At 36.1% G+C, this 13,464-nt stretch overlaps 2 protein-coding genes across 2 annotated transcripts; both read right to left on the bottom strand.

The window, feature by feature from the left end:
- Positions 1 to 6,937: 6,937 nt before the first annotated feature.
- Positions 6,938 to 9,816, bottom strand: LOC141646382 (uncharacterized protein At4g19900-like). Its single transcript, XM_074454291.1, has 2 exons — positions 9,025 to 9,816; positions 6,938 to 7,848 (listed from the first exon to the last, which is right to left on the bottom strand). The coding sequence occupies exons 1-2, from the start codon at positions 9,728 to 9,730 to the stop codon at positions 6,995 to 6,997; spliced, it is 1,560 nt and encodes a 519-aa protein (XP_074310392.1). The 5' UTR covers positions 9,731 to 9,816; the 3' UTR covers positions 6,938 to 6,994.
- Positions 9,817 to 10,633: 817 nt separating this feature from the next.
- On the bottom strand, positions 10,634 to 12,947 carry LOC141646381 (alpha-amylase-like). Its single transcript, XM_074454290.1, has 5 exons — positions 12,822 to 12,947; positions 12,508 to 12,640; positions 11,365 to 12,062; positions 11,061 to 11,189; positions 10,634 to 10,919 (listed from the first exon to the last, which is right to left on the bottom strand). The coding sequence occupies exons 1-5, from the start codon at positions 12,909 to 12,911 to the stop codon at positions 10,665 to 10,667; spliced, it is 1,305 nt and encodes a 434-aa protein (XP_074310391.1). The 5' UTR covers positions 12,912 to 12,947; the 3' UTR covers positions 10,634 to 10,664.
- Positions 12,948 to 13,464: the final 517 nt, after the last annotated feature.

Here is a 13,464-nt window from a genome sequence, read left to right as displayed (position 1 = left end):
ATTAATCTTTGGCATCTTTTTATCAGTAGAACGCAGCAACTTTTAGGTTATGCTTTCATTATTGGAAAAACTCAGTTTTTAGATCTAGCTTGGAGACGGAAACCTTCGATATCAATACTTTGTTCTTGAATTCAATTAGTAAGCTTTTTATGCAATTCTTTCTCTTCCTTAATTCCTTGTTATTTCGATTCTTGTCTTCATCAATTTAATTTCAGCGATTGAGTTCTTCCCTTTTGTTTCAGTTCGATTCCGTTATGTCAAATTTGTTCTTTACTATTAATTTTGAAGTTAGTATAGTTATAATTATGTGTAGGTAATTTCTTTGATTGGGAACGAGGTGAGCCATGGTAGAAATAAGGATTGTTTTGTAGTATGAGTTCTTCCGTATTGGTCTTGTTATCTTTTGATAAATTTCTTTACTAGATTGAAAGATTGGTAATTTGAATTATCGTTAGATTTGGAATTTCTCTTGAGCGAAAGCTTTGATAAATTCTAGGGAATTAATAGACCGTTAGGTTATTTGAGCTTTGATCGAAAGGCTAGCTTATTTTCTCTGAGACCGTATTATAAGACCTCTGCTACCTTACTGACCTGACTTTTGCCATGGTAAACCGAAGTTCCCGATCCCCTTTTTATCTTGTTGAGAATATTCATTTTAGCAATTAGCCAGTTAATCAACCAAATTCAAAACCCCCCAATTAATTGTTACTTTTATAGACTGAAAAATAGCAAACAAAATCAACCTTGTCTCTCTGTGGTTCGACCCTTACTATCACTAGCTATAGTTTTAGTTTGGAAATATAAATTTAATTTTGGTACTAAACGACGGTATCAGGAACCTTCAAGAAAGGCGGGAAGAAGGGGAAGAAACGAACTCCCAACAGGAATATAGCTAAAGCTTGTGAAGCTAGTACCTCCAAGCCCAAGTACAGTGCCCCTACCGGGGACAAGTGCCACTATTGTTGTGGTGTTGGGCATTGGAAGAGAAACTGTTCCAAATACCTTGGCGACATCAAAGCTGGAAAGGTTATTCCAGTAGGTATATAACTATCCCTATCTTTTATGTTTCAATCTCAACTTTGGTATGATGATACAAGTTGTGATGATTATCCTTTTTATTGTAAATAGGGCCTCCTAGCAAGGACAAAGGCAAGGAGAAGCAAGCCTAGAGGATCATGTGGGAAGCTAGAGTAGCCGACCGTTGTGATGGATCAATGGATGCTTGGCTTTTATTTGCTTTGTCTTTAATTATATGATGTATTTCATGTTTTTAGAACTATTTTGATTTCCTTGTGTGACTTGGAAATTGGCTTGTATCCTTTAAACACGGGTTATATTTTGGATATTAGTGACTTGGTTTGCAACCTAAGTCACTTGTTTTATTATGTTATTTGTTCTAAAATCATCATCATAAATTACTTGCGTAGAGAAACATTAGATAAACAACTCAAATTGATCAAATAGACGATTATGATGATGGGATCATTATATGTCCATAAGCTATGAATTTGATTCTCCTTATGTCATCATTACTAAAAGTAACAACTTACTTATGTAAGATCAATTAAAGTTGTAATGAGTTTTTGAACTCATCAAGTAGGGAATTAACGATACCATATGGACACATTATTCTAAACGGATGGTCAACCATGAGATACCTAGAATAGAGAGTCTATTAAACATATGATATGGATAAGACTCGTATATTATCAAGCTGCCATGTTAGGATGGCCTTTTGAAAGCTAATACATAGTCTAGATAAACACTAATACTCCGTTAAATATATATGTTTGTGACTCACAAAGCTATCTCTCAAGAAGATAGATGTATTTCTGAGAGATAGAGTGAGAGTAGATTGAATAGTCACAAACATCTCTTATAGCTGAAATATTTCTCTGTGAAAGTAATGGAATTATAGAGTGGGAGTTAGTATTGAACTATAGTCTATGAAGATAGAATGAGAGCATAGTTCAGTGGGAGTTTATCGCACATGTCTTATTGTTTAAAAATATTACTTTGTGAAAGTGATAGTATCATGACCTTGTTACATACGAGCCGAAGCATTACAATCCGAAAATTGTTACTCAAGAGTAGATTTACTTTATGGCGAGGGTCTTCTCAAAAGTAAATAGAGCTTTACAGTACATAAATGCATAAGATTTACATGAAAATGTTGATCAAGATAAACTGTATTAGGAATTGCCGCATTTTATTTTAATGAAAAATGGCAAATAAAATTCGCTTTTCTAGAATGGGAATTTAGAGAAGGAAGTGTTTGAAACACAAAATTTTAGATGAAGATCTAAGAATCCTAACATATTATGCGTAGCTATCTTAAGTGATCACAAGATGGTCATAAGCTAGCATTAAAGAATTATGTTTTTCATTCATGTGATAATAGTGGATGGTTTCATTCACATGATTGAAGAATCCTGATTATACATGAAGTTAAGTGGGAGCTAGAATTGTTTCTCCATGTCTTATATGTTGATAACATATTACTTATTGAGAATTATGTACCAATGCTCTCTTCTGCCAAGAGTAATTGGGAGACTTGGAATGGGATGCAAAGTATTCTAGATTTTGAATCTATGTGAGAGAATATTGGCATAGAGTTGAGAGTCTTATGAGGATAAGATATTTCACATCTGTTGTACAACAACAAAGTCAAATAGGCTATTCATGTTGATGGAAGTAGAATTACTATGATGGAGTCATAATCATTCACTGAACCTATTAAGTTGTTGATCACATGAAATCAAATTCTAATGTTTCCGCCATTAGAATGATCATGTATGCCAACAGACGCACGTGCCATGATGTGATATATGCTGAGAGCACACATGATGTGATATATGCTGAGAGCACAATAAGTCAATTAAAGGGATAATTCCCACATTATGGCTTGTAAAAGCCTTAAAGAACACCCTTGAGATTCTTGAGATGAATTAAGGATTCGTTCACATGTTTGGATGACAAACTAAGTTAGGTGTTGAAGTGTTGCACAAACTTTAGTTTCCAAACTCAAAAAGGATTTGTTGAAATCCTAGGGTGACCTATTGACTAAGGAGCAAGAGACTAAGAACGGTGTTTTAGTTTCGCGCATTGCAAATTCTACAAAAGGATTCTAAGTAAATTGTGATAAAATCGTCAATGAAGGGATTAAGGGTGAATCCCTCTACAAATGACTCTATCACAAGTTATGTGATAACAGTGGGAGCATCTTTCAAGTTAAAGAGCCCAAGTCTAGTAAGTAGTCTAGACAAATACTTAGATAAAATTCATGTCATTAGAGATGACATTGAATGGAAGGAAATAGCAATTAATAAAGTTGGAATATATGGATATCGGGTATATCTACTTGCCAAGCTTATATTGCATTTTAACTAGTGTTAATAATACACTAAAGATTATAGAATATGAAGTAGTAATAGTGTATTGACTATTCATATGAGATAATCACATTTATCGTTTGAGTTTTATTAAACTCACCCGCTACCTTGTCGTATCCGAATGGGTTGTAGAGACAAATTGAACCCCATTAAAGTGAACTGGATTGACATGGTATTCGCCCCTAGTTACTTATATGAGGTGGCGTCTCGAAGTGACTAGAGTGTGATGCGATTTATGGCAAGTTCAAGTGCCATAGAGTCATATGGGATGACTAGTCGATCACATAGGCAGACTGTATGAGACACTCTGTCGGGCAGTGACCACTTATAGAGTTCTGATAATTCACAAAGCCTGGTCGTGGCAAGAGCTACTATAGTATTCTTATGAGTCAATTCTTTTGACTAGAGACTATTCGAACAAGTTGGCACAACTTCTAATTAGCTTTGATTTATACTCTACGATTTCGTAAATGAGGTCAAACTGGGTATATTTTGGGTTATGATGGATTGTGGCTGAACGAAGGGAATAGGGCGATAAGAATTTTCCACCCCTTGTCAGGGTTGTTTGAAATCTCAAGGCCACTCGAGGAGTAGTTAACTGGAAATGCGTGGGCACGCTCGGAAGGTATCTATGATAGATAATTTTGATCAGACAGTTAATCTCCAGATCGAGAAAACCACTCAAGATATGATCAAGTGTAAGTACGACCTGCAAGACACCTTGCATTGAGTGGGAGATTGTAATAGGACAAGAGAAATGGTGACGCACACTTGTCTAGGACAAGTGGGAGATTGTTGGGAAATGTGTTCTCGACAATAGTCCGATCACATGATTTAATATCATAATTAAATCTCATACTAAGAATACGTGAGGGATGATTCTTTATATAGTCGACTGACCGTCATTAATCGGTAATGATTGGCTAACTAGAGTTTGACATTACTGTCGTGTGACGGTGGTGGTCAGTTGATCCCTTTAGGTCACACCTATAGGATGAGGCCCAAATAGATATTTAATTAATTGTATGCGATACAGATTAATTAATTCCTTAATTATGGGAGTGCAATTTTACATCTTATTGTAATGTGATTAAATAAGATTTAATTTAGTAATTAAGTGTTAAATTACTAAATTAGTTGAGACATTTTATAAGTTTTGAGGTAGAGGTAATTAGTTATTTAAAGTTACAAGAAGTTGTAATTTTAACCAACTAGTTATTATGGGACCCATTATATGTTGATATAATGGTAGTATACTACTCAAAAAGTGGAGTGTATATTATATTATTAATTGTAATATTTAAGTGTTAAATGATTACATTAATAATTAATTATGTAAGATAGTTAAACATATGACTTATTAGCATTTGTGGGACAAATGACAAAAGGCAAAAATGGACCAAAATGGGTCCAATATTTCGGTCATATGAAGAGAACAAAAGATGCTCTTTTGTCTTTTGTTTGTGTTGGTTATAGTGTGATTGTGACATATCACACAAGTTTTTTCATACTACTTCTTACACCTTTGTTCCCTACACTCAACCTAAACTAAACAAGAGAATAAAAACAAAAGCAAAATGATTCCCTAAATGGGAGAGTGGCCACCGGTTTTTGGCACTCTATATAGAGCATTAGTTGCTCATTTTTCAAGTGGTTTTTTGCTTGTTTTTCTCTCTAGTTTTTCCCTCACATGCAATTGCCAAAAACTCTCACAAATACTAATACACTCAATCTATTACTAGAAGTAGTAATACTAGAAATATTAGTATCATTAAGGGAACATTTTCTACTACATATCTAGTTAATATTAGTAGGAATTTTTGGGATTAATCTTGGGTGCAACTTATTGGAGTGTCTTCTATACTTGGAGTCTTAGGAGGATCATCCATCATATTTAGCTCAAGAACAAGTGAAGGAAGGTGGCCTTACTTGTGCCCATGTTTTCGAACCAACTAGCAATGTAAGGGACATTGTTTTTCCTTATAAATCTTTGATTTTGTTATGCATGCACTAGATCTAAAAAACAAATAATTAACAAGTTAATTAGTTCACTATTAGAGGAGTCTAATAATAGGTATATGAACCTAACATTTGTATCCCCACGATTGCCATCATTTTGTGCATGAGAACCACCTCAGCCACCACGGCCAGATCCACTACGACCTTCCCCACGACCCGAACTGGAACCTCCACATCGACTGGGGGGCTGAAGCCCCTTTAATTCGTACCACCAAGCCGGTTTTTCATCCATGAGATCAAAACACATGCTTCTATTGTGCCCCTTTCGAGTACAATGGCTACAATATAGTTGTTGACGCTCGGCACAAGTCATTTGAGAGGGGGGCTTAGAAGAGGGTTAGGTATTAGAGGTAACATTGAAACTTGAGACCTCAGAATTAGAGTCATTAGTATGGTCAATAGCGGAATGCTCTGTCTCTTGGACCTGTTCCTCTTGTGTGAGCATATGGAATGCTCGAGCAACAGAAAGAAGGGGCGTCTGAGACACAATTACCTAGCAAAGGCTGCCATATGGACCCGATAACAAGCCCATTAAAAATTGATGTAAGCGGTCGGATTCACACCGCTCGGCAGATTTCTTACTGCTTGTACAAGCTGTACAACAAGTACATTCGATGATGGGTTCATGACGATCGAGGTCGTACCACAATTGACAAAGTTTTCCATATATGGTAAACAACAATAGACATACCTTCGCACTGACGACATTCTTGCAAACTGACATTTAATTGTTAGATGCGAGAACCATCGACGACGCTAAACCGCTCATGTAAATCGTCCCATAAGCGCTTAGCATTCTCGTATTTGGGTAGTAGCGAACGAACTTCAGGATAAATTGTGTGAGACAACCACGACACCAACATGGAGTGGATCGTCTTCCAATCGTCTTGCGTACATGGGGATTGAGGCTCGTTAATGGTACCATTAACGAAGTTAAATTTACGACACGACTTGAGGCGACACAAACAACATGAGACCATTCATCAAAATTTGTTAATGTAAGACGAATAAGGGTTATTGAATCACCGGGACCAAGATAGTACGGGGATGTGACATCGATCTTAGTACTAACACCGTCGCCATTAGTCATGAAGGCTAGGGTAGATGATTTTAGGATTTTAATTTTGTTGAGATTTTCACTGATACCATGTTAAGATTTGTAAACTCTTGCTTTCTTCCATTGATCACCATATCAATTTATAGTACAAGAGTATAGGAGTTTCGAGCAGCCGGAAAGCCAAACAACCCAACCACTAATTACATATTACTAAATGAAGTAGATACGAGACTGAGAATGTGGCTGCTATTACATTAAACTATTATTAACTCAATTAATAGCTTATTATACAACTATAATATTTAAAGACAAGAAGAATAGAGGAACTATGTTTACAAGTTGTGAATTAACCTTCCTAATTTAAAAAAATTGTCCTTGACCAAATCTTGTGTCGAATATTTGGGTAAAACGGTCTTATATTCAAACTTAATAATATGTTTTTCGGTTTCAAGCCGAAAACACTCACCCGACTAACTCAAAATCCGCTCATCTATTATTATAAAACCGCCTTACCCAAAACTTGAGCTCACGAATCATAAACATCTTGGCATATGATACAATGCGTAGAGATTAGTCTTGCCATAGCACTTCCTTTTTCAATCTTTAATTTGCGAGTAAATTTGTTCCATAGATGAACTCCGTACGACTTTGAATCGATCTCCATAAGCTTAGTTGTCTCCCATGTGGTGCCATTTTTGGAGGGTTTTTCGAATAATCGAGGCATTTGGAACCAATCGATAGGGTAAAACGCCATTGAAGACATTACATTGAATTGAAACCTTGTATCATTACGAACTTGAGATAAAACTCTTGTTGTTAAATATGGGCCATTAAAACCCCATATGGAACCATTAAAAGTAAGCGCAAATTCCTCCATGAATTTCCATACCAATGGATGTTCTTTATCGAAGATCAAAACAGCATTGTTTAAGGACCTCCATGTTCCAGTCGTGTAGTAGGCTGATTGGATTCCAATCGAGTTTTTTAAGCTCGAAAAGCTCTTAAGAACCAACAAATCTGTGTCTAAGTAGACTCCACCGTACTTGTACAAGACTACCATTCGTAGGAGGTTCGACAAGTTTTGCGTGATGGGTATGCTCCCTGGGTCTACATCCCCTGCCTCAAGCCTCTCGAGCCATCCTTGGGCCGGGGTGTTGTTTAAAAGGGATCGAAAATCCGGAGCAATGGGGAAGATCTTGTAACCTTGGTCTAAGATGGGTTGTAGGGTTGACCGACCGGGTTTTGAGTCCATTGTCCTAGAGAGTATTATGACGCACGCGTCTGGGTGCGCCTTGAGTACGCTCTCTAAGACGAGTAGCTCTCTGTTACGGTACAAACTTGCTGGGGAAATCCAAGTGAAGAAGAATCGCTCCGTGCAACCTGATAACAATATTGTTATTATGTAATCCCTCCGTCTCACAAAGACTTCCCATTTAACATTACAGGGTCACTCTGGTTTTTAATATATGATGTTTTACATTTACGAGGTAAACCTTTGACTTTAATATTTAGAGAAATATATTTGTTCAAAAATTATAAAAATGTTACCATTAAATTCCTTACGAAAAGCTCTTTCATATGACTATACATATTATATTATTTAGTTTAATGTTTTAGGAGATATTGAAGACAGAAATGAGTGTCTCGAAATGTGAGAAAGTCATATATAAAAAAACCAGAGAGTATTAATAATTTTTGTTGTAAATATATTATTTTGAAAGATTTTTTGATGATAAATATAAATAATTTAGGTTCATATTCCGAATTTTCATATTTTTTTTAACATATTCATGGCTAAAGTTCTACAACTTTGACCCTTAGCTTAAAAGTCAAATGTAAAGGTCTTTGTGAAACAAAGGGTGTATATCTCAGCTAGTTTAATTAACCGATAAAATTATTAAGTAGTGGTTAGGATAATTGCCCTCATGGTGCGTGCTAGGGGTGGTCAACAGTGCGGGTCGGCCAGGTCCGGACCGGGTCAGGGTTTGGGAGACCCGGAACCGGCTCGGGTAAGGGGGCGGGGCGGGGCGGGTTGAGGCGGACCGGGGCGGGCCGGGTCAAAAGTGACCCGTGAGGCGGGTCTAGGGCGGGTTGAGGTGGGTTTATGTGCGGGTCTAGGTCAGGTCTAGGGCGGGTCCGGGTTTGACATTTGGGGACCCGGAATCGGCCCGGATATAGGGACGGGTCGGGACGGGTCCGGGTCAGGCGGGCCGGGTCCGGGTTAGCAAGGCCGACCCGCACTGTTGACCACCCCTAGTGCGTGCTTTTACATCAAAATTAGAAAATTAGTGTATTAATCATGGTAAATTCTCATTCTAAATGGGCATTTTTCATCTGAAACTAAGACAGAAAATGTCGTTATTTTGTAATAAAAGTGACCCAATAATTTAATGACAATATTTTGCAGCTAAATAACCGCTAAAATTGTTCACATTCTATTAGAAAATTGTTCTTATAAAAAAATGGTCACATTTATTGTAAATGGATCACATTTTCTCTATTTTACTTTCAGATGGAAAAGGATCATCAAAAGGGAGACTAGGTAATCATGATTACCTTGTTTGAGAAATGATTGCATTTTTCCATCAAAATTTCGAGTTCTTGCCGTTGACTTGATTATCTTAGATTCTTCAAGCTTTTGTTTAAGCCAAAAGATCCTATCCGCCCTCGAAATATTCCATGGAGGATTTGAAAATACATCAAATGACGGAATTATGTCATAATTTTCATCTTCATCTTCATCTTCAACATCTGTATCGTCTTTGTTGGTTGGTGGCGCTTTTTCTAAAATCTCAATAACTGTTACATTCGAAGCTTGCTCCATTGGTGCAACCTCTTCATCTTGATCATCGGTAGCTTCCACAAGCTCAATAACTGTTGCATTGAACGCTTCCTCAATAACTAGTTCAACCTCGTTGTTTCGAGGTAGCTCAATGTCAAGTTCATCATTATCACCATTAGGCTTAGGCTCATTTGAAGTCAAATTATTTAAACCTAACTCAATAATAGTCGAGTCTGACACTTGGACCTCAGATACATTATCTATTGGAGTAGTTGTCGAATTGACGACTACCTTACTCGAGAGTTCATCAAGACTTGAGAAGTCATCAACGACGATGAATTCACTAGACACATATTTGAAAGATGATGTTACCTTTGCCATAGATGCATTGAATTCACTAGGATGAAGGTATAAAAAAGAGAAGAACAAACTAGCAAAGAGGGAATAAATTAATGCAAATGTAAAAAAAATTCTCGGCATTTTTGATTTTTAGTTAAGGAGGAGAAGAATGAAGCAAGGTTGGTTTGTCGTGCGACAAAATTATGAATATATTTGTTTGATGATTCTAGAGTTCAATCATTATTGATTGATTAGTATGTACCAGCACGGCTTGTTCATCAACCAATTAGTTGTGACGGAGTGGATAGAAATATTGAAGATTAATTTATTTGTGGAAGAATATTAGAGTTGTTTTTTAAGGAAATGTGACCTACGTGAGGGAATATTGAACATTATTGATCAATTATTTGCGCAAGAATAACATAGATAAGGTCATGTTCTTTTCGGCTGAAACCAGAGAACTGAATTGAAATGAACTAAGTGAAGCTGAATTAAAGTAAACTAAATTGAACTGAACTATATATAGAGTAACTTTTTGTTGAACATAATTACTTTCGGCATTGCTTTGAGTTAAATTTTTTTGGCATTTTGAAGAGTAGTGTCTTATGAACAATTGATTTTCTTGAGAAATTTGTGTGTCAAGTAAATGAGATTAATAGAGGCCATGGTGTTTAAAAAGATTACTCCCTTTGTTCCAATTTATTTGTTTGTTTTTGTTTTTGTTTTTGTTTTTGTTTTTGTAAGAAATATTTTAATTAAAGACAAACAAATGATAGAGACGGAATAGGTATTTCATGAAGAAGTTACAACAACATATATAGCATGGCCGGTGGCAATAATTCCCTCATTATTTTTGAGGACAAGAATAGAACCACACTAGTAAATAGTGGTATAAGAAATAAAAATACATAAGATATGAAGCATTATAAAGCTTCAAATACATTTCAAATAAATGGTAGATTTCTAAATCTCCATTATTCTTTTTATTTTATTGTATATAAATCTATAATAATAAGTATAAGTACTACTAATATATCAAGGAATAATATTTATCATAATCATTATTTTGCTTGGCTTAACCTTGCTTCTCCCACACGCAATAATTATTTCCATAAGTAGCAACTTTGAAGTTTGATGGAATAAGATGGCCAAGATCATATCTTGTCCCAAGCTTAACTATGACCTTCCCATCGATCATTGCTACGTAGAGATCCGCATCCGCTGTCATTATATTCACGTTGCTTGATTCGGTTATACCATTCCTCGTCCTCACTGAACTCAATCGTATAATTTCTTCCTTCAATCCCCATTCAATGAAGTGATCATAGAACTACAAAATAAGTTAGTCCAAAATGTTTCTATATTAGATATATAGTGTACATCTATTAAAATTAAACATAATTAGGGTTTGCAAAGTAAAAGTGATATAGTAAGATTAAACATAATTAGGGTTTTAATTTGAGTGACTTACAATGGATGGAGTTCCAGGGTGAGTGAGAATATAAGCATAACCTTGCATGACTTTATCGGATGGAAATGGCCATAACTTTTGAGTAGAACCTGTATCATGATTATCAATAAAAGTAACCGCATTGCGAGTCTAGTGGCATCGGGTTTAACCTTCAAAGCTTGCCAATGGGCAGGAGTTGAGAGGTCCCGTGTTCGAACCCTAGGCTGCGCAAATCATGCGGTTATCGGTCCACCGGGGACTTTAAAAATGCCGGTCCTTCGTACACCAAAAAAAAAAAAAAAAAAAAAAAAAAAATAAAAGTAACCGCATTTCTAGGCATCGTTCCAATTAATCCAATTGGTCTTCCATTCGAGTCCTTCAATCGCCATAACTCACCTTGAACAGCAACTTGAAGTATTCCTTTAGTAGTGAAATCAAATGCATTAATGACACCTGCACCCGCGGCTTGGACCCACCCGGCTAGCTCATTCCTAGGGCCATCTTGGTTATAATCGGGTCGACCATCGGCGTCATAATTAACAGGTGAGTCCCATAACTCTCCCACGGCAAAATTAGGTGAAGTTTGTTGCATATAAATTTTGGTAATACTAGGTGCATAACCCCTGACAAAATCAAACCTCCACCCACCATCGAATCCAATTTCGTTCTTTAACCAATTCATCCAGTCGATTAGCTCACTTTGGACTCTAGGGTTAAGGTGATCGATATCTGGGGCAGCTCCATAACCCGCCCCAGTATCTAAATTTCCGCTACCATCCGAATATTGGGTGTCATCCCTACATATGGCCCAAGGACCCCAATCTAGGCGACTATCTGGGGTCCCACCTTCAAAAATGCACCAAATTCCTCTTCCATCTTGTTTATCAGCACACCTATGGTTTATTACTATATCGGCGACACTTTTGATCCCTCTTTGTTTGAAGGCGCCGATTAATGTTTTTAAATCGGCTTCACGTCCGTATCTCGAGGCGTCAAGATCATATAATCTACCAGGCAAATATCCTGAAAACCAAAGATATACTCCGTATAAGGACATGATAATAATGTATTAATTTCGTTAATTTATGACAAATTTTACACCGTATCTCTACTTTAATTCAGACACATGAAAGATTAATTATCATGATTTGAAGTTTTGAACATTAGCTAGATTAAGATCGACGTAAACTGTTCTTACTATTTGTCAAAGAGTACAAATTTGGTATTTTGTTATTCCTATTATTATCTTAAGTAGTCCAAATTAAGTAGTTCTCATTTAAGTACGTCAACAACGTTGTAAAATGTCATTTAAAATATAGTCATACGTACTCTATAAGCATAATAAGTATTTTCCTTCATTTATGAATTATCATATCTAATTGAATCCGTCTCTTTTAAGTCGATCTTTTATACTAGGATGTATTTATAGAGAATTGTCTCAGAAAAAATATAGTTGAAATTAAAGTACCTTGAGGCGAGACCGAGTGAGATGGTGGAGGCAACCAAACATGGGTAACTCCGGCTCTAGCTAAATCGTCGACCGAATTCTTGAGTGAATTGTATAGTCCTCCTTGTTTATTATAAGACTCCCAATTGAAACCCTAATTACAAGAACAATTGATACTAACAAATTCAGCTAACAAATGCAACAAATTCTTACGATAATAAAATTGAATATTCCATAGAAAAATATTGACGAGATTATAGATTTTATCCTCATCGCCATGCTAATATTTTGAAATTATGTTTTTTTACAACGCGTTTAAAAGAGAAAATTTATACCTGAAACAATAACGTTGGAGTAACAAACGCGAAGAGCAATGAAAATGAGGTATAGAAGAAACAAATGGTTATCATCGTCGGACTCTTCATCTTCGAAGTTTTAGAGTCGGAATGATGATGAAGAGGAAGAAGAAGAATACTATTGAAAGGGATTGAGTGAAGAACAAATGAAACAAAGGAAGGTATTTATAGAAGGAAAATGCATGGCAACATGTCGGAATTTTCTTGATTTACGAGTAAACTAAATTAAAGGTGGAAATGATAAGGTTTTATGTACGCCTTGTCACATGACGTTTATTTGTGTTGCAAATTGCGACTTTTAATTGATAAAACTGATATAACAGATGCACCATACTTCCTCAAATTTGAATTATTTGTTATGAGTACATATTTATGGCACCTTTGTTACATCCAAAACAACAATCGGACATTTGCAAATTAGATTGACTTGTAAAGACACATTCCCGTAAAAGAGGGTGCATGATCATCAAGGAAATCTTGTATGGTACGTTAAAGTTGATCTCCCATGTCCCAACCACGCTTAAACTTAGAGGATATCGGATTGGACTACCGATCTTTAGGATGATGTACTGCGATAGTAAATTACCGTCTCTTTATCAACCAATAGTAACATGTATATATC

This window comes from Silene latifolia, chromosome 3 (genome assembly GCF_048544455.1).
Source record: "Silene latifolia isolate original U9 population chromosome 3, ASM4854445v1, whole genome shotgun sequence".
Classification (NCBI taxonomy): domain Eukaryota; kingdom Viridiplantae; phylum Streptophyta; class Magnoliopsida; order Caryophyllales; family Caryophyllaceae; genus Silene; species Silene latifolia.
The sequence above is the reverse complement of the archived record's forward strand: the minus strand, read 5'-3'. Positions and strand labels throughout refer to the sequence as shown.